A 14,882-nucleotide genomic window follows, 5' to 3' on the forward strand; every position below is an offset into this window, starting at 1 on the left:
CAGGGGGGGGAGGTGGCTGGGCAGACATGCGACTACCAGGGCAGGAAACTCCAAAACAGTAAATTCTGGAAATAATTAACAAGCAGCGCTAGCCAACAAGCGCAGCCGTTACGGTCCTTCCTTTAGAGAGCACATTAACAGATTTAATGGCAAGTGAATTGCACCATGTGCAGTTTTCCCGTGCTTTTAAAGATGACATCCCTAGAGCCCAGTCCGCTAGCAATATAATCTCAAAGTAGCAAAGGCATTCACAGAGCGCGGGAGAGCCTCCCCTAAACGTGTACGTATGCCAAACACTAAGTACTTGCAGCTTTTGGAAACGCCGTACCAAGAAAAGCCAGGAACTCAGTTTCACAGATCACCTCCCTAGGCTCTGTGCACTTTGCAGCAAGTTTGCGCCTTGGCTTTGGGGTCTGATTTAAATTTTTGTTGTGTCTTGCTGTACAACAGAAGTAACAATTCTTAATTGTTATTAATTCTCCATTACATAGTATTAGAGCATGCTGGCATTCGAATTAATTTGTAAAAAATCAGTCCAGAATACTTAGGCAAATAATTTAATAGGATTCATGAACACACACCACAAACTCAAAAGAAAAATAAGGTCACTCCTTTAGGTCCAATATAACGAAAGACTACATCCATTTTCTTCCTATGCAGTTTTTAAAAAATATGGTAATCTGCCTACTTATTTCTGCTTACAAACCCATCACAAAGTGAAATATTCTACTGCTAATGTACTTGGCATCAGGACGAAAAGTGCCATTATGCCCAGCAGACAAGTGAGGAAACAGAGACAGATAAATTGAAATTAAATTCACAAAGGCAGCATGTGACAGAGCAGGGACTTTGGACTCTGTGTCTCCAGACCACCATATTAATCACAAAATTAATATCCTTTTTTTTTTCCCCCTTCCCATATCTCCCTGTTAAAGAGCAGTTTTAAGTGGACATATGCTTTTGATGTTCCATTTCCAGAGCACTTTTAAGTCTTCCGTTGCTGTTGAAAAGCCAACATATAGTACCACGGCTGGCAGTGGTAGAAGTGACAGCACAGAACCTTTACTTATTCAGAGCTATACACATTCGCAGCTTTGCTGCTGACACCAAACAAGACCATTACTGTAGGCCTGGGGAAGAAGTGAGAAGGGAAGGGTTATTGGGGAGACAGACGAGAAGGCAGCTGCTCGGTGAAAGAGTTTGACTGCCAGTCTCTCATCGCAAATATCAGCATCTTTACACCAAGTTCTTTTTCATTTCCAGAAAAAGTGTTTTACAGTTTTGCCACAGTGATATGAAGAGACTTGAGTAAGTAACTTCCAGCTGTGGTATTTCTCTAGCTTTCGACTTTTCCCAAAACTTCACACAACCGCAGATGGTATATTCCTCTTCATGTTGTTACTGACTCCGAGTACCTGTTAACACAGCAGCCCCGTGGTTGTTTACCTTAATATAATGGATTTCAACTGTAAACCATGTCAGTGTTCTTCATGTCATACCTCCAAAGCTATGAAGTTAAAGCAACAGCAAAAGAAATTTTGACTATTTAAGGATGAATAATTTTTGAACACAGGGTGTCCAGCTAAGCTTTCCTAGCAAAACTGTTAATTCCCAAGTAACAAATTATTTAGGTTTCACCTTCTTGCTCAGCATTAATAACTTTTCACAACTCAGTTATAGAAACAAAAAAATTTTGACCACTATTTGATCTCCATCAAAATCTTTGCTATTTTTAAAAAGAGTATATAGTTTACTCAGAATACTAACAAACAGGCTTATTTTAGTGATCATTCTGACATCCTTATAAAAGCAAAGTTAAATTTCTGCTTCGTGCATTTTAGACATGCCTAGTATATTTGGCTTCACATTTTCTTGGAAGATGGAAGGAGATTGTGCAAGAACAAGGATGTAACTTTTATAGATCAATCTCAAAACCCTGCAAAACTGATCATTAAAATTCCATATTTAGCAGCATAAATTTCTGCTTCATGACAAGGTCGGTAATTGGACGGACACACTAACAGCTGAAGAAAAAACTTATGGCAGCACCACAAAACAGGTACTTTAAAAAGTAACTTAATGACTTTTGGCAATCATGGTATTATTCTCACATTTTTATTTAAGCTTGTATACCACTTGCATATAAAGAGAAGAATATGGAAATTTGTCCACAGCAATGTTTATTGTTAGTGATGCTTTAAAAAAAGTTCAGGGCACCTATTCCAAACTGAAAGCTTAGTCTACGTAGATAGATAAAGCTATAAAAAGAGTTAATTTAATACACAGTCATCCTTTCTGTTTATCAGGATATTCTCATTATGCTCCACCTATCATAAAAAAGAACTGCTCCCTGAGCCACCCCAAATTCCTAACCCACCCATCAGAAATAGTTTTTCAAAGTCATCACTGTTCAAGTGCAGAAGGTAGGGAACAAATCTGATGGCAAATCCTGCCGACAAACCCTGTCCTTCTCTACTGCACAGGGACTGTATTTCTAGCTATTGCAAGATCAGTGGTATTAGTCCGGGGGCGGGGGGGGGAAGTCATTGCTCAATGTCAGCAATTTGATGCAACCAGTTAGAATTACCTGTTTATTATTTTGGATGGTTATTTGGATGGTTTTACTAATGCCAGTATTCTGAGGTCTTCCAAAGAGAGGAGATGTAGCTCAAGAGTCAAGCAGCACAAAAGTTGGTCAAATACCTTGGGATAACTAGAGGGAAAACAAACAGGTTCCAAGTCAAAGTAATTTCAGTCTGTCATTTTTCTATTTTAAGCTTTTTCCTCACTGCAATTTCCATCCTTCACAGAACCTATTGTTAGCTTTTCTGCATTTTCTGAAAATCCTCCTCCTGCAAGAAAACTATGATATATCCACTATCCCCCACCGCTGTGCAAACAACCGGTATAACCAGCTTCCCAGAGAAAGGCTGGTGGGGAACATTAGGGCAGGGACAGAGAGCCCCCACATCAACAACAGACGTTTTTATTGCCTCCCGCTGCTGCTCTCTCCACTCTTCCCAAGGCTGCAGCCCCCTGCCCGTGGAGCAGTGACCACCCGTCTGTCCCCTTGCAGCGGCTGGCAGCTTCACCTAGATTGCTGCAGCTGCAGGTTGAAGTAAACAGTGTGACTATGCGCAAGAGGAACATTAACTAGTCTGTATAAATATTTAGATGCTAAAAGCCAAAATGATACAACTGGCCTTCTCCCTTGGCAAAAGTAATGCTGAGCATCAGAACTTGACTCTGCAAAGGGGAATAATGACAGTAAACAGTACTTAGGTAAAAGCCTTTTTCTGGAGTCCGTAACTGTTTCCACGGTTTTTACTTTTGAGATGTTCTGCATGCTGCAAAGGGCAAGAGATCCAAGAACTAACATGTACCTCCGCTCCGGAAATGGTCTGAGTGTTCTCAGAACAAGCTTTGATTTTCAAGCAATGAAACAATAAAAAGCCCTTAAATCCTGTACTCATACACAGCTCCTATCCAACATCTATCAATTTAAAACACTTTCAAAGGCCATTATAAGAGGACTGGGACTGTGCCCACACCCAAAATAGCACACTGGTTTTCACACCGATTACCTTTACCTTGGATTCTTAAGAAGCCTATGGGCATTCAACTGACAGCAAAAAGAATAAATGATTCGCTAATACCAAAGTGGATTGAATTGTTGGAGCAGTAACTGATGCACATTTCTCCACTTTGTTTTACTATCCTCAGTCTTCATTACTTGGTCCAGCTTCGATCCTCAGGATAAGCCTGAGGAACTCAGGACAGGAAGGAACCTCTTGAACCTACAATGTACCTCCTCATCCTTGCAAGACAATAGGATATATTTTAGATCAAACTCAGTTTGACAAGTAGTCAGGTTATTATTTCCCTTCCCCTAAGCATGTATACATTTATGTGAAAGCCGTTAGAAGTTGACTTGAAATATCAGGCTTTCTTTTTTGACTGTTTTATATCCGTTCATTACGTCAACTCCTTTTTGCACCTTATGATCCCCTCTCTGACCACCTATTTGTATAATTAGCATAGCCTAACACAAAATGGATGGCAAGAAGATAAACATACTAAGCTTTCACTTCAATCAAGCAAACAACCAACCAACCTCTTAATCCATAAAGCATCTAATCTTGCACTAGGACAACTGTACAGATACAGAAAAATTATCACAGGGAATTAGGGAAGAGGTCATTATGTCCACTTCAAAGTTGAGTGATATTAGGAAGGAGTGCTGATTTATAAGGTAGCTAGTACCCAAAATAAAAATACTAAGCGCAGTCCTTCTAACAAGCACATTAATACCTTCTGGATCCCTCCTCTCCTTCATGTCAGATATTGTCAGATTGTTGGTGACAATCTGGTAACACATTTGAAGTAATTTAAATGAGCTGTTTTTTTTAAAACTTGATTGTTTTTTCTAAAAAGCCCACAGCCAACCAATTTGTTTTCCTCTTCCATTCATCCAGAAGTGCTCTAAAGACAAGACTGCGGCTACTGTACCAGATCCATAAAATCTTTCTCTTTAACACTACAGTAAACATCCCCTTGTTTTCTACCTTGCACCCAAGTAGCATTTTCTCAGGTAAGAACAGACATTCAGGGAAAAAGAAAGGCACGCTGTTGGGTAAAGGTGAATTTTATTGAAGTGATGGCCACATGAAAAGGCCATCAAAGACATATTTCCAACCAAAACACTTATCTATTCAGACTAGCAATTCTGAAATTACTACAATAAATATACTTTTACCTCTTCATACATTTATTTGGTTTCTCAGCTTGTGGGTGGTAACTGCTATTTGCAAGGCTCCTAAGGAAGATATTTTCACAGTACCAGTAATAGTAGAACTAGCAGGTAGTTGAGGAAGTATTGGTGCACTGGGTGAAGCCAAGGCATAAGCCAGATGAAGCATAGGTGGTTAAGCTGCCTTCAGAGCCACTTCGTACAAACTAAGGAGAGTTCTGAAGTATTCCTCCACAATTTCAGGATATATTGTCTGTTATCAAAGCAAAAGGATGGAGGACAACAGCCAAAGGAAGATTTAAATTTAGAAAATAACCATGTATTCTCTCAAGTATACTTTGAGGAAGGAAGGTCACAAAAGAAAAAAGCAACTCTACTCTCACATGTATCACTTCTAACAGGGGTTCTCTTTGGCCACCCTGAACCTCAAATCCAACTGTCCACACCTACACTACACCCTGAGCAGCTCTGGTCTTCCCGTCTTTCAGCTGGAGCACACTTCGCTTGCACCGATGCATCTCCCTTCTGGGTAAAGGGAACGTGAAAGGCATGTAACCCGTTTCTAAGTCAGCATACGTAGTTAAAAGGTCAGCCACAGTGCACACACAGGCCTGGGAACTCTGAATCATTCCCATTTTTGGTTTTTAATTAATATATACTCTGCATAGTGATAGTAGAGTCACTTTTTTTTTTTTTTTTTTTTTTTTTTTTCCAAATTATGCCCTCCTTAGGCTTCGGCTGAATGCAGGCTGATAGAAGAGTAAAAATTCATCTTAAGCTTTTAAACTCCAGGCAGAGGTTATATTTTTTGGGAAACATCCTAACAGATATGGTACTGTAAAGAAAACAAACAAACAAAAGAACCAGAAAGCAAAGTCAGCACAGTGCTCTTCCGAAAAAGAACACCACAGTATATCAAGAAGCAGCAGTATTAGTTAAAACTTTAAATTGCTTTTTGAAAGCAAATCACAGCTACAATGCTGTACATTACAAATACAAATATATGACATATAAAAAGTTTTCTATGCAAAATAATCCTGCTTCCAGTCCACATTCTTCTATGCCATTTACTACAAGTGTATATTAAACTTTGATATATTTGCTTACAGACAGTTTATTGCCACAAAGGTAAGTTCTGGCAATCTTGGCAACAGAACACAGTTTAGTAGCAGTTATTAAAATATTTTTACATTAATTATGATCTTAATTTTCCATTGTAAAAAAAAATATATAGTAATGCAAGTTGTCCACTACATTCATAAGTGCAACATGTGAGCTTTACTAAAAACAGTGAGCATGCAACTCAGACTTGAAAGAAGTCAATAAGCAACTGGTATTTAATACAGCCAGTGATATATGTTACTTGCATACATTTATTCACAGCTTACAATGTTAAATAATCTACAGTTCTGAAACATGTGCATTTGAAAAGGAACTCGTCACAGCTCTTTAGCGATAGCTGAGCAGACATGCTGCAGAAGAGACTAAATCAGGTCAGCTGCAAAACGAGTTTGAACGACTCAGTTCAAACTACATACTCAAGACAAAGTCGTACCCTTCCACTCATGTGCTTCCATTGTGAAGATCACAGCAGGAGAATGACTTGCACTTATTTTTATGTATATTTCAAATCTCTCCTGTCACTCTGTTTTGGCATTCTTTTGAGTGACATTAACCAAATCCAGCTGTGAATAAGGAGTTAGAATTCAACATCCGAGATCTGGAGCAAATCGTGAATGTTGAAGATACGGTAATTGCTTCAAAAGCAAATGCAAGAAAGCCTAAACGTAGCCTCAGGTTTGCCATCTACATTTCCAAGTTACAGATGCCTAAAAGACTCATCCCCACACTACTATTTATCAGTTCTGTGATCTGAAAGTTCTGAAAACAGAGAACGTTTTCACTGGTTAGCACAAACCATAAAGATTCCAGTTAAAACACATATTGGAGGGGGAAGGGAAGAGGGGGAGGGGAGAAGGTGTTTAAGACTGTGGAAAGGAATTAAAATATCTAAAGCAAGCCTGTTGGCTTTGTTGATTGTGTACTGAAACATATACAAGAAGCAGAAAATTAAACCAAAAGCACAGTTACTGAACAGTTTATTCTCTCGACGTGTCCTGCCTTTCTGCTGTTCTTACGTCCAGATTAATCTCAGCCCCGAATAGGGCAATATTAAAGGAATGAACGTCACTTCCTCAGGGCCTCAACTAAGACAGAAAAGGAGGAATACTACTTAGCATTGGTATCTATACCAGTGAATGATTCTCTGTAAAACAGCACAGAAAGCATGAAAATAGGAGTGAAAAAGATGGAAAGACTCTGGTTGAAAGGTAAGCAGGGTTTAAAAACATGTATGCATTTTAATAATTTACAAATAAATTAAGATGGTGAAAGGCAGCATGGACTATAAAGAGGAAAAGAAGACTGAAGCTAAAAAAACGTGCTGTGTTGATAATAGAAGTAGTAATTCTATGGCAGAGATTTAATTTTCTTGAAGAAAACCAAATGTTCTGTTGAATAACCTGGAACAGAGATTATCTCATCTGTGCAAAAGGTTTGTGCAAATGATGTGAGCAAACGCAGAGAAGTGAGAGAAGGGTATAACATCTTCAATCAGAACATTTAAAAGACGCATCTATTGACAAAAGCTCTGTCCTTTTCTTTCAGAAGTTTTTGTTCGGAGTCTGACCTATGCACTCAGATTCTTCCTTTAGTGTCTTCAATATGACTAAGTCAGTATGAGTAGTCTTTTCACTTAAGTACAGACATCACTACAGTAATGAAACATTTATTTCTTCCTCGTCTTGAACACAAACTTCCAGCCTCAGGGTAAAGAGACATAGCTTAAGCCCTTTCTCCCAAAACTGCAGCACACTTATGACCTCTGATTCTTGGAGTACTATCCCAAGATTTCCATAGGTGCCATTAACCCCATTAACCTCTACTACAATACCATGCCACAGATGTGCCAAGCATTGTACTTCATATAGTTTTAGGCACCCTCTACATTTTGTGGACCGTTGCCTTCATATTTTCAATCCAGCTTTTGCAAAAAAAAGAAAAAAAAAAAACAACCAACAACCCCAAACAAACAAAACCCAACCGAAAAAAAACCCCAAACCCCAAGACTAAAAATTTAGTCAAGTCAAAGCAGAAAATGCCATTTCTTCTGTATCTTAATGATTTTACATTTTGTAAGCATGACCAGAGAGGAAATAACTCAACTTTAATTTCTTCAATGTGCAGAGAGTAACACTAACCATGTAGATTAGCAAACTGACAAAAATATGTGAAAGAAACTGTAAACACTTTAAAATGCTTTAAGTATAAAGTCTAGTTATTCCAGTTACTATATTAGATCAAGTTTTTAAATCACTATCAAAAAAGCCATCACAGGTTTGTCAAATTCTGTTTCCGAGCAATTTGCAATTGATTTGTCACTTCTCATTATACTTCTGATCACCAGCTTTAACATTTACAAGAGGAATAGTTCACTGCTGTCAGAGCATAATATAGGACAGTCTTTCAGAGCTACTGAGGGCTTCTTTCTTAGAAGAGCCTAAAAAGCTGAAAATAACAAACAGAAATAAAAACCTGTAGTTCAATGGTACACCACCAACAGATTGTTCTTCTACATTAAGATTTCTCTTTTTGCAACTGTGGAATGTGTTTAAAGATTCAGCGTTTCCACTGTCTCATCGAAGTCCCGACCAGCTGTGGAGGTATGAAGCCCACCCAGAGGGCCGTGAGGTACTCTCTTCCTCACCTGAAGGAGGAAGAAGAACATGCTTTAAACTAAGTTTATTATGTTAGACATTGCATCATTTGGTTATATGACCTTGCTTCCCCCCTGCCTCTGTCCTTTTTCAAATGCTGTCCTCATAAACTTGTTGAGGAGGTAACACTCAATACCCACTCTTGGGCTGCCATAGATATATGTTCATGGATTTTATCACCAAGCCCACTTTGCTTTGGGTACTTAAGGATGTTTTAAAGAGGCCATTTATCACTTTTCTCCGGAAAAATCTAATCAGTGTTCATTAGAGTGCCAGAACGATGTCAAAATGCTATGCACTTAATTTACATCTCATCCTTTCAAATGCAAGGCCTATCATGGAATGCACTACTTTGCCACTTCCCTTATTTATGTGATTTTGTTCACAAGTTTTAAGTGCTTATATATACAGACATGGTACTTACTCTTTATATTAATTTTAAAATAAAGTATGGGTCAGTTGCTAATGAAGTACAAGAAGCTACAGGTTGTTACTGAGATGTGACGAACAATACCTTACAAAGTGTTAAGGGGACAAATGCTCAGAGTATTTGAAATGGATGGTCAGCGCTTGGGTTAATTTCTTGCAAAGGCTTAACTCTTTTTCTTCCCTTCCCTAGTTCCTTTATTTCTTAAACAAAAACCATACTTGCTTGAAGAGATTTTTAAAGTTAATATATTGAAACTAATATTAGATCTGCTGTACTGCCTTGAGAGGACCACTTTAATTATCTTCTTAGAACATCTGCCAAGAAAGTAATTAATTTATATTAACCTCTATTTTATGGTCACTTTAACAGAAATCTTTAACTCTACTCAAAACATGAACTTATTATATTTTTACAACTTACTATCGTCTTCCTAAAATGTGTATGTTTCAGAAGAAATTCTATTTTACCTTAATTTTATTTATATTTTGGGGTATTTGTTCTCTTTTCTGAAAACTGAGTAGTAACTTCCCAACAGAGCAAAATGGTTTTATTGCTAGCTCACTGGCATTATGCTGCTAAGCTTTGTTTTTCCTCAAAGGTCTACATAAAAGAAAGCACAGAACTTCAGTTGCCTTTATTTCCACTTCTCCTTTCTTGTGACAATGTTCTGAACACCACCTACCTTGGGCAATTGCAACTAGCTTCCCCTTCTCTTCAGGGCTGAGCTGCAACATGGTGTCTATTACAGGGAGCAGCCTTTCTCTCTCACTTCCCGATTTCAGAAATATGAACTGCAATAGAACATTCTTCAAGTATTCTAGATTAGCCACAGACTTTTCTCTCTCTTGATTTCTTTCCAATCTTCTTATTTCATTCTTAAGAAGCTGCAGATGAGGGAAAAAAATATGCAATATTGTTTGCTTCATATAATGAGCAATTGAACAAAGGTCTTTGGAAGACCTAGAAAGTGAATTATGCAGCTTGCTTCAAAAAGAATAATGTGTGCATAGCAACATATTCTGGACAAAAATCCAGTAAAAATTGAACATGTGATAATGTTGTCCAGAAATAACTTGTTATTGATCACAAATAACATTTTTTGAGAAAATCTGTGCAGTAGTTATGATACATGGTACTAACTATTCAATTTCAGTGACAAAACTAAATAAGTGACAGCTAAATAAGCAATGTGGATCAAAGATTTAACAATATTATCATTCATTAAGAAACATTTTATAAAAGAAAGCTTAGCATGTTTAAAGAATGTTAACTTCAAAAATGTTTTCAGAAAACTCAAGGAGGTACAATCAAATCAAACCAAACCAAACTCTATTAGTACATGTATCTCTACACATGTATCTTCTTTTAACTTAAGACAGCTAAAAGGGGTTACAGGAAGAGAAAACAGATGATGCTTCCCTTGGAATTTACTGCTTTTATCTAAGTGACAACAGTAAAGGCACTTCACTAAACATTAAACTTCCAAAATCTTGAGGTTTGGGTTTTTTTGTGTTTTGTTGGTGTTTTTTTGTTTGTTGTTTTTTTTGTTTTGTTTGTTTGTTTTTGTTTTTTGTTGTTTTTGTTTTTTGTTTTGTTTTGTTTTTTGTTTTTTTGTAGCAGCTTTTACTCCACTTCCCCCCACACCCCTGACTAGAAATTGTGGGGAAAAAACCCAAAAACTGAAGTCAACTCTGGAAGTGCTAATTAGTCCTGTGGAATAAAAGCCCTTCCAAAATTAAGTTTTGTATCACCAAATTTTTATGAACTGGGATTTTCTGAAACATCTGGCGTTAAACATTTGGTCTAAGAAACAGACAACAGAAATTACAGCTGTCCCCACATTTCCTGCATGCCTGCTAACCTTTATTTGTTCCATTAGGATTGCATTGGTTGCTTCTGATTCACGAAGTAATTCATTCAAGTGATCAGCACTCTTCGCTGTTGTGTTTAGTTTCTGAATCAGTTCATCCTTGGTGAGTTCTGTTTGCCATGGAGGTGGTTCTGCAATTAATTGGAAAAGAAAACTGAGAGAAGGAAAAAGCACTTGCATCTACTTTGTACTAACTTAAGACTTGATTAATGTAGTTTCTTAGAAACAAAATCCATGCAGAGTCAGACTGCAAAATTAACAGGCATCATTGTTGCTTCCACATGTATGTTTTGTGATCTATTTTTGTATGTAAAAGTATATTAGAAGGGGATTGGCAAATCAGTTCTAAGTATGTCATGATACATGGTTTTACTTTACCCCTTGTTTCCTACCCATAGATGGAGATTTTCAAGAGTTCTCCACTAAGTGTTCAGTAGACTTTTAAAACATGATTAGATGTTACGATATATTTTTCTGCTTTTGGGGGGACTGTTAGAACATGGTTCTTCATGCTGGCTTTCAGTTTCCTAGAAAAAAACTATGAATAAAATCCTGTTCTAATAAGCCACATTAAGATGACCAGACATTTTATCCTTTCATTAACAAGAGTTAAATCAGCACTTAATTGTCTCTAGTGGAGACACATCCAGAATATAAAAAGTTCCATAACTATTCACTAACTTGCTTATCCAGTCTTTTCCAATATGACATCTTTAAATCACTAAAACCTGTAGCAATGTTTTATTGTTAGTCCTTACTCAAGGACAAAACTCCTACAGAAATTCAGGATAGTGTCAACTCAGTAGCACTTAAGTAGACTTGTGTCTTGCACCTAAAAGCATGAAAACACAACGTTCTTAGATATTTTGAGGGCACAAACTTCTGCAACTTATGTAGGCAAGTGCTTCAAAAAGCCACATGTTCTACCTACCAAGTTTTGCTTCTGGGGAGTTCAGAAGTTGTTCCAAGGATGGTACATAGGTGCTTGCTGAAGAGACAGACTCTGTGTCTGTTGTTTCCATACCTTCTCCCTCTTCCCTAGCTACAGAGTGCACATCGAGAACAGGAAGGTCAGTGTTCCGCCGTTCTCTTAAGTTCTTCGTTGCTGGATTTGAAACAGCTGGACCTGAAAGATATTTACTGATGTCTGCCATCAGAATGAAATTGATAGGGCTATTTCATAGGTGTGACTGTCTCAGATTGGAGAGCAGTATATTAAATAGTCTTCAAAAAGCAGGGGGAGGAAAGGTGAAGAAAAGGGAGAAAGCCAGACACACACATAACGTTAATAATAGAAAATATAGCCTTTCACTCCAAATGACCATAACAATCAAAGCCAGTTTCTAAATCCAAACTTGATTGGCAATTTTTATTTCAGTGACTATGAAACCTCCATGCAACTCTCCCTAAAGATGTGTTGTAGTTATGATACAAGTGTCAAATGTTTTCAAAGCAAAACAGAATTAGCTTTTCTTTCAACCAGTCCTGTGGGAGGTGTAAATTGTTCTGTTTTAATACTGTGCACACTATCCCGCTGCTGCAGTAACATATGGAAAGAGCAACTTCTTAAACTGTTACTGCTGCTTGGCAAATGTCCAACTACATTCTAATCAGTAACTTCACAGATATAAAAACAGCACTTGAGCTTCAACACAGTAAAACCTTAAATTAGAAGAGGGATCAAACAGCAGATATACCAATAACAAACATTGTTGAAACAGCTTTCAATACACTTTTCTTTAGTTTTACCCTTCATACTGGAGGCAGAGGTTCAGTATGCTCCAAAATCTGAGACAAACTTGACAAGAAGAGCACCAAATATTTACAAAGTAATTTCCCTCTATCTGTCTGACAATGCAGATACTGCAGAAGAGATAACAGTGATGCAGATTCTAGAACAGAACAGAATAGTTCTAGTTGGAAGGGACCAATCATCTAGTCCAACTGCCTGACCACTTCAGGGCTGACCAAAAACTTAAAGCATGTTATTAACGGCATCGTCCAAACACCTCTTCAACACTGACAGGCTTGGGGCATCAACCACCTCTCGAGGAAGCCTGTTCCAGTGTTTGACCACCTTCTCGGTAAAGAAATGCCTCCTAATGTCCAGTCTGAACCTCCCCTGGTGCAGCTTTGAACTGTTCCCACATGTCCTGTCACTGGGTACCAGGGAGAACAGATCAGCACCTCCTTCTCCACTTCCCCTCCTCACAAAGATTTAAAAGAGCAATGAAGTCAGCTTCCTTTTCTCCAAACTAGACAAGCCCAGAGTCCTCAGCCACTCCTCGCAGGACATGCCTTCCAGCCCTTTCACCAGCCTTGTTGCCCTCCTCTGGATGCATTCAAGTACCTTAAGATTCCAAAGGGACAGTAATAACAAAGACACGTTCCTTACTTGGTATCAGTGGATTGATAGCACATGCTGCAGATTCTCCAGATAAGGTTTCTGGTGTATTATGGAACCACACACTATAAGCATGTTTTAGATTCAGACTCAGGTACACAAATTTGTACCTAACCCAAGAAAACCCGGTATCGTGACTGAAAGTTACCTCTAGTGCTTGTTTCACTCTTGAGTTGGAAGAGCTGAGCTTCTACTCTGGACAGTTGCTGCTGAAGTGTCTCTACTGTCTTCCTGTGCTCTTCTTGCAGGTTCCTGACTTGATCTCTGAAATTGTTCCGGAGAGCTTCATTCTGGGCTGTCAGCTGACTCAAAGTCTGGGCATGCTCTGTTTTCATGACCATGTTATCAGACTGTATTGTGCAGAGCCTGAAAACAGCATATACACAAACCATAAGAAATGAACAGCAAAAGACTGTCATTTTTATATTTCAAAATTTTTAGAGTTTAAAGTAGTTTTCAATTTTCATATGCATAGTTATCTTAGAATGACAGTGCAACTTCTTTTCCATTTAAATTCCTCTTTTGATAGGGAAAATCTAAGACTGAAAAAGTTACACTTATTGCCTATCATATGAATGCACTGTGCTATATAAACTCTTGATTTCTATTTCAGAACACAAAATTCACACACCTTTGGGAAAAAATTAAGATAGAGACACTGCAGTCCAAACATTCTTAAATTCTAAAACTGCAACATGACTGTTTATAGTGTCATACAGGGCATGTCACCTACCTTATACTCCACTTCCTTTAACATTTCTTTACCAAACACTTATGCAGGACTTCTGAAAGCAAGTTTCTAAGAAGCTAAATTTAATTTTTTTAAGCTTCAACTTTACAGTGCAAAAGATGGTAGAAGAGTGTAGTTGTTAGCAAGAAAAATGTCAGTAACATATCAATTGTACTTTGTTTGGAGGTACTCCAGAAGCACGACAAAGTTGTCACAAGCAATTAAACAAGTGCATGTACAGAAAGACTAAGCATAGGACTTGCCCTTATAAGCATACAAACTTAAATATAACCAGAGCAGCAAAGAGCTAGTCTCTCTGGCTACAAAGGGAACCTACTGTGATATGGGTTCTTTCCAGAAAAATTCAAGAGGACGTAATTTAGTTGATTACAATGAATCATCGTGTAGCTATCAGGAACAGATAAACCAGTACAAAGATAGTGACAAGACGTCAACAGTTCCTAATAGTCAGCTGTAATTTCGAATGTGTATTTCATGCGAACTTCTTTGTACCCTAGAGAAAAAAGACGAGGAAAGACCCTTTTTGAAGGGGTCAAGTATTAGGTACTCATGTGATTTTTCAAAAAGTGATACAGATTAAACAGACTCTTTTCATTCTGAAAGAAATAGCAAATTAAGATTGTGGCAAGCATAGACTTAAAACCCACTACCTTCTGTAAAAAAGGCACTTGGTGAACACAGGACTGGATATTTTGTCAGTGAAATCATTTGCTCTGCATTTAACTACCTTATTTCTCCAACAGGAAACACCCCTAAAATTTAGCTGAGCAGTCCAACACAAACGTAGTGCTGAGCATTGGACTTAAAAATAGCCAATGTGCTTAAAAAAAAATGTTAATTTTAAACTCGGATAGTTATCAGGTAGAAAGCTTGCAGAAATCTCAAATTCCCTGATCAGCTA

General features: G+C 37.8%; 1 protein-coding gene across 3 annotated transcripts in view; it reads right to left on the reverse strand.

Annotated features, from left to right (window-relative positions):
- Window positions 1–211: 211 nt before the first annotated feature.
- GCC2 (GRIP and coiled-coil domain containing 2) overlaps window positions 212–14,882 on the reverse strand; it is a 37,013-nt gene continuing 22,342 nt past the window's right edge. Inside the window, exons 19-25 of one of the 3 annotated variants that reach the window (XR_012654423.1) lie at window positions 13,379–13,596; window positions 11,758–11,952; window positions 10,818–10,957; window positions 9,639–9,840; window positions 8,345–8,516; window positions 2,588–2,713; window positions 212–1,415 (exon numbers count right to left, since the gene is read on the reverse strand). Coding sequence is in view for 1 of the 3 variants with exons in the window: in XM_075057612.1 (XP_074913713.1) it covers window positions 8,446–8,516; window positions 9,639–9,840; window positions 10,818–10,957; window positions 11,758–11,952; window positions 13,379–13,596 (826 nt within the window). In the remaining 2 variants the exon portion in view is untranslated. The other 2 variants (XR_012654422.1, XM_075057612.1) reach the window with 2 other exon arrangements.

This window comes from Buteo buteo, chromosome 25, assembly GCF_964188355.1.
Source record: "Buteo buteo chromosome 25, bButBut1.hap1.1, whole genome shotgun sequence".
Classification (NCBI taxonomy): domain Eukaryota; kingdom Metazoa; phylum Chordata; class Aves; order Accipitriformes; family Accipitridae; genus Buteo; species Buteo buteo.